The 13,689-nt window shown below is 42.1% G+C and overlaps 1 protein-coding gene across 1 annotated transcript; it reads right to left on the minus strand.

Annotated features, from left to right (window-relative positions):
- Nucleotides 1–6: 6 nt before the first annotated feature.
- LOC311367657 (disabled homolog 2-like) lies at nt 7–5,447 on the minus strand (the record flags this gene model as incomplete). Its single annotated transcript, XM_084486472.1, has 9 exons — nt 5,316–5,447; nt 2,908–3,177; nt 2,273–2,412; nt 1,816–1,914; nt 1,174–1,305; nt 870–953; nt 638–664; nt 455–505; nt 7–144 (listed from the first exon to the last, which is right to left on the minus strand). Coding segments are annotated over exons 2-9 (795 nt in total), but the record flags the coding sequence as incomplete, so codon positions are not given.
- Between the last annotated feature and the right edge of the window lie 8,242 nt (nt 5,448–13,689).

Consider the following 13,689-nt stretch of genomic DNA (forward strand, 5'->3'; position numbering starts at 1 on the left):
AACAATGATGCTGGTCATAACGCATGTGTCAGGACACGACAAGGGGTCGATCGCACTGCATGTGTACAGTCGCACACTTACCGGGGGGGACAGGTCGCCTGAAGGGGTGGACATGACGCCAAACAGATCCAGCTGGTTCATTGGCTGGTTGGACAGAAAGAGACGCAACACAACAGTGTGTCACGTGATGCTCCGTTAACAGGGATGGACTGGGACAAATATTTGACCCGTTTTGTAGAATTTTGCCACTGTGTAAAATAATAAAAACTAGTCCTTACCCGTTGATATGTGCATTGCAACTACATGTCAATGGATGTGCGTGTGGTTAGAGTTTTGTGAAGATTACAGGCAAATATTTTACACGCAATCTTGTACAACATATTAGAAAACGTAGAGAGGCCGGATCAGCCAATGAGGATTGAGAACCGCTGCGAAATTCTCTGACCCTTTTTACCTGAGAGGGTTTGGCTTCTCCATCCACAGTGGGCAAGGCAGCGCTTCCATTCTGAAGAAAATGAAACAGAACATAGATCATGTCACATTAAATCACCGCAGGTTAATCATTGAAATTATACAATTTATAATGTTGACAAATGTTAGCGATGAGGAAAATCCTCCACACTATTCACACTCTCACCTCAACAATGACGCTGCCATTTTCCCCCTGGTGAAAATAAAAGTACCTTAATAAAAGTGACTTCATATACAGAATTTGTAATATACTTATACTTGTATTTTGAGAATAGCCTCCAACGAAAATGTCACACAGATACTGTCAACCAGCTGCTGCATCAGCTGGGAATATTATTCTGTGTGTACTAGATACAATAACTGTAGTCACTCATATAATTATTGTAAAGATCAGTTACCTTCTGTGCTGCATCCGCCTCCTTCTTCCTCATGTTGAAGATGACTTGGAACAGATCCTTCAGATCCACCACCAGCGGCTCAGCCTGTGGGACCATACAACAGGAAAGGTCATGTCGCTATTCTAATTCACTGCATTTAGATTACAAAGCGCTTTTCAACACTACTTCTACATAGTGAGTACGTGCCTGTGTGGGGGCGGTTGGATACTTCATCCACTACACTTATTCAGGGGGACATGTGCAAGGTACAAATATTATACAGAAGAGTGTGAGTGTGTGTGTGCGTTTGTTTGTAAATACATACCTGTTGAGAAGTCTTTATGGCAAAGAACTGATGCTGCCCCTCGCCTCCACACACATAGCCAAACGCTCTGTTATCGGTCACATCCCGGGCGATGAAGGAGATCTTATTCACCAGGTGCTCGTGCTCAATAACCTGACCCCAAAAAAGGACATTTGTTTTTTACTTGTATTATTATGTAGCATAACTTTAGCACATTATGCAATGCTGATCTAAGGTTAGAATTTGCAGAATGTGCAGTAAAATAAGTTTCCTAATTCTAGGGGTGAAGCAAATTGTGCTATTCTTTTTACAGATTTCTTCTTTATTTTGCAATTCATGTCTACGTTCAACATGCAAAACCTACAATAAAAACAATGTTTAAACAATTTTGTATGCTAAAATACACAATTATGAATGCTATTCTAATGTATTCATTCTAACGCGAATTGCATTAGAATGAAGCGCTGGGAAGTGATCACACATATATATATATATATATATATATATATATATATATATATAGATAGATATACGGGAGAGACCTCCCCAAACTCTTCCTTCACGGAAGCTCAGGTCCCCCCCCACCCCCCCACCCCCCCACCGGCTCCTGCATAATTCAGACCCCGCTGACCACCCATCGAGGGGCGCAGTCTACCGCCTCACCCCTGTTCGCTCGTCGATGATCTTGATGCCCGACATGGAGATGTTGATCCATATCCTCTGTTTGTGTTTTCCTTGGGAGCGAGCGGCTACGGCCATGCCCTGGGGATAGAAAACACTTTTACCATCATAGAAAAACTGATCTGTCAAATGGCTTGAGTGTGAGCCCAAAGCACACAGCCGTGTCGGAAGAGACAAAATAAACTTTGGAATATCCACGTCAAAAGTAAAGCATAAAAAAAAAATCTGCTAAGCTACATTTGCATGCCTGCTCGGCTCCAATATAACAGTATGATTATATTTTGATTTTATTTATGATTGTATTCATCTATGGAGTCGCACTACAGAAGTAACACTACACATCTTGAGATGACGTCAGCGCAAACTAAATGAGTTTGCCGCGACCTCGCCTTTAGCTACAGCATCACCGCCTCTCATCGCCGCGGTAACCGGCGCTCACCTTGAGTTTCATCATGGAGTCCTGGCTCATCTTGTCCCCCCTGGCGTCGGGGACGTCGTCGATGCCGATCAGCTTGGCCTTGTACCTCACGCCGTCGCCCTGAAACCTGCCCAGCAGGTAATCGTCCGACTTCTCCGGGGCTGGCGCACAAAACAACAACAGCAACAATCGCCGTTTAGCCTCGACACCGTCGCCGGCGTTATCGACTCTGAGGGACATGATGCTGATGCTGATGCATCTAGTGCGGGCTCGTATGCAAGAGAGACTCGCCATGGAGTCAGATACATGACCTTAAGTAGCTGAGTGCCCACAGGTTGGGTACCCGCTACTAGACCGTCCTGGCAACCTTCCCCCCTTTTAAATCTGCACTAGCTAACTCATTTACTACCACTCTTCACTCTATTCAAACATGATCTGAACTAGATATTTGTCAAGAATAAAACCCAGCCATCCATGAGTCAATCACACAGGGAGTTCTTTTCTATAAATAGTTCTATAGACGATTTAAAGCTCTAACTGTAGCTACGACTAAGAGGCAGGAGGCTAGTAATGGGAATGTGAAATCTGACAGTGCAGGTTTAAAATCAACAAAACATTTGTGTGCATCGAAACTAAGTGACAAAAAAAAAAATCACCTTTCTTCTTCTTGATGGAGGTGGGCTTGGACGAGGGGGAGGTGGGCGAGCTGGTGGGGGAGGCGGGGCTAGGGTCGCCGGCCGGTGTGGACATGGTCATCTTGTTCTCTACGTCCGCGGACATGGACGTCGCCAGGGACGACGACGACGACGGTGGTGATGCCTCACCACACGACAAAAACAGACGGGTATGAGCTGGACTGTAGCTCCTGGCGCAGGGGACGTCAACTCAGCAGAGGGAGGGGCTTAGCACTGGAACATTCTCAGAGGCTGGGGGTGAGAGAAGATAGGTTGTTAGAGGGGGGGGGGGGGGGGGGGGGGGGGGAGGATGTGGCTGTTTATTGGAAAACATCAAAACACGGCAATCTGTTGTGTGGGGTTGCGTGGGGTAAATATTTGCAGGGAGATTTGCAGTATGTCTGATTATGTCATTCCATAAGGCTGTATTATACAACATGACCACAGCAAGAACACACAATGTTGATTGTGACCGCACGACTGGGCACGCACACACACACATACACACAAAGATAGATTTGGATCAAATGTAAACTAATTTTGTCAGTACATTTGGGAATGATCTGCAAATATGAAATGAAGAATTCTTCAATCTCAAGTTACAATCAATGTACGGGTCATTTAGCACTTTATAAATGGGGTCTTCTGTTCAAGTCTATCCATTATACTTGCCCCACTCAAGAAAGAAAGACATTATTTAGGCTGGCAACAAAATAGTAAAATGCAATGCATCTGTATGAGTGCACAAGCCACCGTACAACGGATGTATGTACGCTATCGAAGTTCAACGTCTAAAGGACATGTCATGCGCTGTCTTTTACCACCAGAGATTGCTAATGTGCAATACAAAAGTTATTACTAGAGTAAAATCTCAGCCAACACCATATATCCAGAACTAACAATCAATAAAAAGGCATTATGTTTGGGCATACCTTTAAGAGCAGTTCCAGGAGAGCCCATGCTACACTACTGTGAAGTGTGTGTGACGTGTGTGTGGTTAAGTAGCCCAAAGGTTGAATGGGAGCAAAGGTTGAGCTATTAAACCTAGTTAATCTTATGCCAGCCCTATGGAAGCTCCTGTGATGCTCAGCTGATCTGGGAGGAGTGTGACCCCAAAGTTTAAGTCCTTCAATGACTCCCCATGTCGGGCGGACTTAACACAACACAAGGAAGGAAACAGCAGTGCTTGTTTTTCTGTTATTTCTTTTATAAATGCCTGCTTTGTGCTTTCTCCTTGTAAGCAGTTGTAGGTATTTATAGTACCACCCCATATAATTGTTAAGATATAATCACTTAATTGATTCCCAGAGGAAATTGTAGCAGAGATAAGTTGGTACAGATAAGGACTCTTTAAAAAGCCATTGGGTTCATTAGGCCAAGCAATATCAATGACATGAAGCAGCATACAAAAAACTAAAGAAAAATGTATTCCACTAAACAATAAACAATAACTAATAGCAGGAGTTTCAAAATGGTGAATTGGTTACTCTACAAGAATAGCAGTATAAATAGAACCCATTAAAAATAACATAATTGTTGGGCCAACAATAACAGTTCAAGACGTGTTCAAAGCATAAACATGAAGTGGGAATGTCACACATGACCCTAGTTGTCCAGTAACTAATGTGGTGCCATAGTTCTGCTGTATATGCTCAAACTGAATGACTGTGTCAGCAAATTAAGGAAAAGCTTGTAAAAATGCTAAAGAAAAAAGTTAACTGTGCATATTAGTTAAAGGATTACATATTAGTTCTGCACAAGCGTTGGAAGCCCCGACAGGACAAAACAAGCTGTGGGCTACAGACATCACAGACCCATGAACCTAAACCCAAGTGGCACTAAACATGGTAGGAATGTGTTAAACACAGATACGGTAAAAGTGGACAAACACTGGAAACTAACATATCCTCCATATAGAAAGTCGTAGATACCTATTTCACCAAGCGTGTGTGCAGCTATAGAGAGAGTAAAAAAACATGGTCTTTGGCCGTCGGAGTTATGAAATGTTAACTTCAGCACATCTGGAGGAAATCAACGAATGACTCAGTCCCTGAATGCAGCCGGAGATGGACTATAGCCACCACTTGGACCCGTGATGTTAAAACACACACACACACACACACACACACACACACACACACACACACACACACACACACACACACACACACACACACACACACACACACACACACACACACACACACACACACACACACACACTTTTTAAAATAAAACTTTTGTAGTTCAGCCACGAATTTAATTAACACCTTGATTTGCCATGTCTTGAACCGAAGTGGGAGATTATACGGCTGGTGTATGATTAGGTAGCCCACTCAAACTGTGTGATTCACAGTAGAAACAAAAACGAGAGAGTGAAAATAACTCACCTCATAAACCTGGTGGGAGAATAAGGAGCTCTTAGCGTTTCATCCTTCGTCCCTTGCCCACTCAGAAAAACACAGCAACTGAAGCAGAACGCAAGAAGCAGCCTACAACATGCCAAACAGAGGCTTCACCTAGGTCCGCCTCTCTAAGTGACGTGCGCGCGGAGAGGCGCACAGCTGGAATTAATGGAAAACTTCGACTATTGTGCAGTTTCAACTTAAATCAACGATCTGAGCGTTTCTGATGGCACTGATCGCCTGATCCGCGCCATGTTGAGTCTCACGTCGCCCTAAAAACATGGTCTACATCCATTGGTTTCCATGGCTTTTTCTAGTCATGTTCTATGCAAATGAACGTTGTTTACATAACAGGCTTACCGTTAGGAAGAGCCCGGGGAGCTTTCTGCTCGGTCAGAGGTTCAGCAGAGCTGTGCAGAGATGGCTGCGGGTTTGGTGGTGAAATGAATTACATCAGCTTTTTAGAAAAGACGCGAAATGCCAGCGCTGCCGAGCGCAGGAGGAAAAAAATGGCTTTGCCACAACGAAACTACCTCTAAAGTTAACTCTTCGCCTCCAGAGCTCTGCAAGAGGTAAAACTTGTGCTCTTTAAAAGGGGCGGTCTCTTGTTGCACAGACATAAGAAATGTTTAAACTGATGACAAGACAGGAATGGCAAACACAGAACGTGAAACGCTGTCTTCGAAATAAAGGAACTATAAAAGGTTAAACCGCTAATTATATTTCTATGTCCGCGTTGATATTTTGGCATCAACCGTAATATTCATAGATTTTGGCAATCAATTAAGTGTATGGATGATATGCCTACCAATGACCGTCTGCCTGACTGATATTAGGCCTACATGTGGTTTTAAATCTATAATCCGCTGGGGGAAATGGTAGAGTGGACCCCCATTCTATACCAAAAGGCTTTAATTGGCAACAATATAAAAGTAAGCCTACTAGTGGAATACTGAACAATGCATTGAATAACCATTAGGCCTACCAAGCAAGCATTGATAAAGTAGGTAAAGCACCAAGGCTTTATGTGGATAGACGTTTAGTCCGGTACTCTGCCTGTGCACATATAAACCAAAAGGCAGTGCCATTTGTCAAGAGGGAAGCACAAGGGCGTGATTGGTCGGGTGGCTCCTGTGATGTTGGCCGCTTGCATAACATTTGGCTTCCTCTGCATCCCACTGAAGATTCCTGGCAGCCGGTCCAGGAGTTACTGCGGTATTGAAATGTGAGATAATTACGTTGTTAAAGACGTTGAGGATGTACCGGCGCACAAAGCAAGCTTCTGTTTTTCCCTTCCAAGATGTGTTGTTGTTGGGACCGTGGGCCACCGATGCCAGCAGGAGGGGTCACACCAAAGCAGAGTTGCGGCTTTAAAATGGGGAGGCTGATGAAGAAATAGTTCAAGTTTTGCCCAGAATGTCCCATGTTTTGGTTTGGGATGAACATCATGGAATCGCGGGCCATGTCACCATTTTTATCCAAATACAGCAATTACAGTATGTCCAATCAGAATGCCACAAGCTCAGCTGGAAACCTCAGGTCACCTGTGTACACTCAAAATTGGCACGATGTGTAGGGATACTAATCAAAGTAAGACACATAATGAATATAAAAGCACTACATACACTGTACTGTACACTGTTTTCCCCCCATTTGAGTTATTGTGTGGAAGTGTGGGGTAATACCTACAAAAGCACCCTACAGACAATATGCACAATTAAAAAAAAAAAAGTAATAAGGATAGTTAATAATGTAGGGTACTATGATCACACCAACAAACTATTTCTCAAGTTAAAAACATTAAAGTTTATGGATTTAAAATATTTTAAAACTTCACAAATTAAGAGAGAGCGAGAGGGGGGAGAGGGAGAGAGAGAACAAGAGAGAGCGAGAGGGGGGGAGAGCAAGAAAGACAGAGGGGGGAGAGAGAGTGAGAGGAGGGGAGAGAGCGAGAGGGTGGGGATAGAGAGGGACAGAGGGGGAAAGAGCAAGAGAGAGGGGGGAGAGAGAGAGAGAAACGCATCCTTCCTGGCAATGGATCATGTGTTCTGCTGATCCTGCTCTTCAGACCAGGCTCAGTCTCGTCCAAAAACACAGATAATGGAGCCCAAAGCCCCACCTCTCTCCTGTAACCTGCACCCAAGTGGGTTTTCTACAGATGCGGGAAATCAGAGGTTTAGTTTCTAGCAGGCGTACTCTCGGTTTTAATATAACATGGTACGATATGGCTTTTAGGATGAAAACTCTTTTAAAGGTACCATGACATGCCACCAGGTGTGGTGTGATTAGCCGTTACAAGCCGTTTTGGAAATCTGCCCCATATGACATCATATGGGGCAGGAAGTGGGCGTGTCCACCTAGATGTGTGCTGGATAGATCAGTCTATCAGCCTACCCAGTGGACTGTAGCAAACGTTGCTCATCTATCCGTCACACATCTAGGTGGACACGCACACCTGTGATGTCTTAAGGGGCTGATTTCCAAAACGGCTTGTAACGGCTAATCACACCACACCTGGTGGCATGTCATGGCACCTTTAACAAATCACCGTCTCCCACTGCTTATACATTGTCGTTCAAATGTTAGCCTTTGCTCTCAATGACGATAGAGACCAAATGACCTCGGCCTACCCGTAAGACTATGGTGAGGTTCCCCATTCCTGAATGTGATTCACCACCTGCGTTCCTCAGTGTCACACCTATCACGACGATTAGGACATCTTTTATCAGGATATGAAGTCAAAACGTTCCCTCCTCACAAGGCTGCGGTTCGCGTTAAAACCTTCGGACGAGGTCAGTGGGCATCCCAACGTCATCAAACAACTGCGTTCGAAAACAAAGACTCATCTGACACATCTATCGGCCAAAAGACGATAAACTACAAACCAGAGCGAAAACTGGGCCAAAGGTGCTTTTAAAACCAACTCTACCCGACACACGGTGCTAGCAAAAATAAGAACAACTTTTGCTGACAAAGAAAACGGGGAAGGGGAAGGGAAGTGTGCTTTCCTCTGTCATGTCAGAAACACCAGGGCTCCACACGTGACCGTTTGGGGGGTAATGATGCTGGTTACTGGCCTTCCACCAGTGCCGACGTTTAATCCTCGGTCTGTCATTAAGGTTGTCCTCAATTAAGTTCCCTTCCTTTCCCTCGTTCTGCTCTTGACGTCTGATGTTGACCGCCGATATGACCGATCAGAAATCACGTTCTACACTCTGGGACCTCCATGGTGTTGTGTTGTTCTGTATGGAAGGTGTTCCTACTTAATATGAGTGGGAGGCCTACCTTTGCATTACCATGTCAAAAGAAGTTAGATAGTCGCTATATATATAGGCCTATTGTTTTCTTCAATACATCATTAGGCATACTGGTTATATAAAGACCTATTCCAAAAAAAATTAAGATTGAAAACCGCTGCTGTACCGATGGCAAATACATAACAGCAGCCACTATGATCTTTCATATTAAGCCTGAATTGTGAATCAGTGCTGACGCCCCAACCATAACCCTTCCCTCCCGCAAAAAAAACAGGAAGTCCTTCTAGTCAGTAGAAATATTAGCCAAGGACCTTACCTACCCCCCCCCACCCCAGTTTCCTGACCAAGTTCAGAGGAAACTGCCAGACTAGAAAACAGTGACTTCAGCACATATTTGTCCTCGCCAGTGGGGCAAGACTGCAACCACTAGGCCTAAGCTCTGCTAAAAGGGCAACCCCAGACGGAGTATAGGCTTACAAGGAGCCCGGGTGAACTTAAAATGTTACACAGATTTATCATATGCATATCCATAACAATGTGACCCTAAGAGAGATTAGAATCAACATGTTTCTCTTTGTGTGAGTAAACTTTAGAAAGTGCATACAAAATACATATTTTGACATTTTATTATTTACATTAAACCGTTTTTTGGACTAGCCTTATTACCAGGACTGTATCAGTTTCCTTTACACCGTTCTCTTGTAACTAAACGAACTGAATTATTGTTTAGCTTTTCGCCAGTGGATTTATATCCAGTACACTTCCTCCCGCTCCTATGAGGAAATCTTTGCTGACTCCGCACCAGCACAATGACATGAACACTGCGCCACTTCCGGGACATTGTGCAAGCTTTGCTGCTTATATGCCATACCATATGTCAGTGGAAGGATACAATGTAACTGGATTGTCTTCTAGTGTATAATGTTATTGGGATCTGTTTATTTGGTGTTCTGGTGTTATGCAACACCCTTTACAGTCGGTGAATAATAATATACAATAGGGCCATTGCGTTATTATCAGGTCTACTAACGTAGTTCAGTGACGCCCCCCTGTGGACATAGGGAGGAAATAAAACACTCCGCTAAGTAATAGAAAACATACTTTAGTATCCTCATGAGATTGAAGTAGCCTACTTTTTAATAGTGTTATTAGCCATGTATTTTTTCCCTTATGTTTTAAAAGGTAAGATGGTGTGCTGAAGGATCACGAGAACATCCTAGGCCTACTTCTTTTAACAGTCTTCTCGAATCACATGTAGGTATATTTATAAAACACATTTAAACACTGCTACTGTAGGCCTACTGCTACACAATGGTTGTCAATGTGTGTCCACAAACCGACTTATTAGAGGGAAATATGTTGATAATTCTGCAAAGATACAAATATCTAAAGTCATAACGAAATGTGCCTTTATGTGTGCAACGTACAGGCCTAGGCTATCCTCATACAACGGTACGTATATCTGTATATCTTTTTTTTTAATATCTTTTCTTCTAACGGAAAATTATGCCGTTTTTCGTTAAGATTCCTACGAAATCCCAGCAACACGAGCGATCAGTGCGGCTGCGCACAAAAAAATACATGCTTTATTCTCAGTTGAAAATGCTATATTTTGATATAGATACGGCATCAAAATGGGTTATGATAGCTTTTATTTAATCTAGCGAGAAATGTGTATTTAGTTGTACTAATCTTCGTTCAGTGATGGTAAACGTTTAGTTTGTAAGTTATTACGAATATTCTTTCGGGTATCGCCTGAAAATTCACTAGGGCCGAGCTCCATGAGTGACCAACGACGTGCGTCGCGACGTAGGTCGCATTGGTCGCTGTGTTGGTCGCTCGTCTGGCTGCTGGTGGTCGCTGTGGTCGCTGGCAGGCTTGGTCGCTCAGTCTCTGGGCGGTCGTTAATCAGTTCATTTGCATGTTATTAACGTTTTTTGCACAGTTGAAGTACCAGAAAGCCATGATCTCTGGCGAAAGCTACCTACAACTCTTTATTGCTAATATTATATATTATTTATTTATATATATATATATATATATTATTTATTTATATATATATATATATATATATATATATATATATATATTTTTTTTTTTTTTTTATTGAAGTAGGCCTACAATTTAAAATGATGTAGGCCTAATCGTTGCTTTATCAGTATCAATAAAATCTATTAGTTGCAATTTGCGGCATATTCAAATAATGTAGGCTTATTTTATATATTATATATAGCCTATTTGTTTTGTTAAATGTCATAAGCCTTATAAGATACATTATGTACAAAGTTCTCAGTTATAGAGTAATATAGTTTAATATCAGTGTAACAGATGCCAAATAAATTATAATTAGTCAGATTTATTTTTGCTCTTTTAGTCAAACTTAGGCCTATTGACGCAATCAACCTCTTTCATTTTAACATTTGAGTATGATTTAGTACGATAGTATGATAATTATATGACGTAATGACTGGCTGCGACGCCTGGCTGGTGTCAGCTGGCTGGCTGCGACGACAGCCAAGCTGGCCGCTGGCCGATGGCTGCGGCTGGCTGCTGGCTCTGGCAGGCTGACCGACTAGGTCGTGACCATAAAAGCGTCGCGACCCTTTTGGCAGCAAATAGGTCGCAGCCAACCAGAGGTATGGCTCAATGAGCGACCTGGGGCTGTGGCAGCCAGCCGCTGCTTTCACAACCAAAAGCCTATGTTATCAGTTAACGTCTCATTGAACAGAATAAATATCTGTCCATATTTCTGCATGCGGTACTTTTTGACTATCTGCCCAGATACCAATTGGGAGATAATCTGCCTCTCTCGCTCATCACGTGAATCTGTATATTTGCTTTTTAAGTCCCTCAACAGTGCAGTATGGAATTTGAGGGTTTTTCGTGCTTTTGACCGCGCAACTGGGGTGCTGAGATGATGCTTGACTTTAGAAGATGGGGATGTTGTTTTATTCTTTAGGCGGAAGTACCTTTTTGTACTTTTTTTTGTACTTTGTCTTTTGTTTTTCTTTTTCCAGGCTTTGCCTCAATTTCCCCAGATCATGGTGGAGCTTCTTTCTCTCCCTCTTTGACCTTAAACGCCCCTGATCCCATTGCCTGCAACACAATGAAGCGCTGATTAATCAAACAGTTGTACTGAGAATCAAATTATCATTAATATATAGGGAGTTGCGTGTAACACACTCAAATGCCCAGTGTCATACATGTATGAACACACATGAGCTCACACACACACACACACACACACACACACACACACACACACACATCCTATTAAATCTAAATTTACAAAATGCTAAAAGACACCATATACTGCAACCACATTGAACATAAGCCATAACCTCTCTTTCCTCTAACCTTGAGGGCCCTGGTGCTGGCTCTGGATCTGGTTCTGGACTTAGAGGGGGCGTCATGCACTGATCTATGGCTGCTGCACTTGCTGCTTTGGCTGTTCTGCATTTTACTTGTGCTGCTCTCCAATTCAGCCGCTTGGCTCTCCTTTCTCTGTCATTTAGTTCACTAACAGACTAACAGACTTTTTCCCTGTGTCTCTGTCCTTTCTCCACTTTTCCTTCTTTTTTCTAAATATGCTTCTCGTCTCTCAGGATCAGCATCTCTACGTTGTCTGTATCTGCGTTGTTTCTCAGCTGCAGAAAGAGGCATCCTAGCACAATCATATAAAACACATAAATCACTTTATTGTTAACACTAACCTATTTCATGTAGTAAGTTATAATAATGAAAATAATAATGAATTTGATTTATAAAGCACATTCCTAAAACAACGCACTGATAGTGTATTAAGATAGATCAGCATAGGTCAGTAACCTCAATAAATTGTTGCCCGCTTATCAGTAGAATAATAGAAAAACATGATATTTAGGTATGAAACCTGCAAAAACATGTAAATTATGTAAATACTATTGGAAAGAAAAGTATATTTTCATATACACACAAAAGCATATACTTTCGTCAACTCTGTTACCCTAGAATGTTAACAGGGTTGATGGTAACAGGGTTGACGAAAAATGTTATTGGCAGCCATTACTAGCCATGTGGTAAATGTCATGACACCACATGGTGTGCATTCACGAGAGGCTTAAATGTTGTTATATATGTACATTTAAAAATACAAACAAATAACTTTTTAAAGTATGCTTTTGTGGTAACAGGGCTGATAAAATGAGCTTGCCCCCCTCTGTCAGAAATTGCATAACTCAAAGAAAATTCATTAAAAGAAGAGGACACTCACTGTCTTTTCACCATCAACTTCATAAAAGGCAGATGATTTCACTTCCTGGAAGGATGCAACTTTCAGAACAGTCCATTATCTCTGAAGGGGTGTTTTCATCGAAAGTAACAGGGTTGACAACAACCCAGGGACCCGAGTAAATTGTTGTTTTTGTCAACATTTAACACATATTAAGAATAAAACCCATTCATGAGTAATGAAACAACACTTGAGGCTTTATATAAGTTTAAGTTTTTATATGATAGTTTGACTTTTTTGGGCTTTAATAGCTAGTAAAGGTAGAAAAATCATACTGTGGGACAGGCCATTTTTACATTTCTTGCAAGATGCTTTGCACAAAAAAGGGTTTAAAACTCGACATATCAAGGAAACAAAACTCTCTCTCTCTCTCTCTCTCTCTCTCTCTCTCTCTCTCTCTCTCTCTATATATATATATATATATATATATATATATATATATAGTTTTTATTGTTTATTCAGATTTACAGAGCAGTTTTGTTGGAGGGACACAAAATGGCACGTTTTCATATAATGACCCATAACCCTTTTATGGTCGCGACCTAGTCGGTCATCCTGCCAGAGCCAGCGGCCAGTGGCCAGCGGCCAGCCGTGGCTGTCAGCCAGCCAGCCGACACCAGCCAGGCGTCGCAGCCCGTCATTACGTCGTATATCATACTATCGTACTAAAATGTTAAAATGAAAGAGGTCGATTGCGTCAATAAGTTTGACTAAAAGAGCAAAAATAAAGCTCAAAATATTAATTATTATTATTAAATTATTATTATTTAAATAATATTAGCAATAAAGAGTTATAGCTTTTGCCAGAGATCCTGGCTTTCTGGTAATTCAA

The sequence above is a fragment of the Micromesistius poutassou genome, assembly GCF_964030765.1.
Source record: "Micromesistius poutassou genome assembly, chromosome: 22".
Taxonomy (NCBI): Eukaryota; Metazoa; Chordata; class Actinopteri; order Gadiformes; family Gadidae; genus Micromesistius; species Micromesistius poutassou.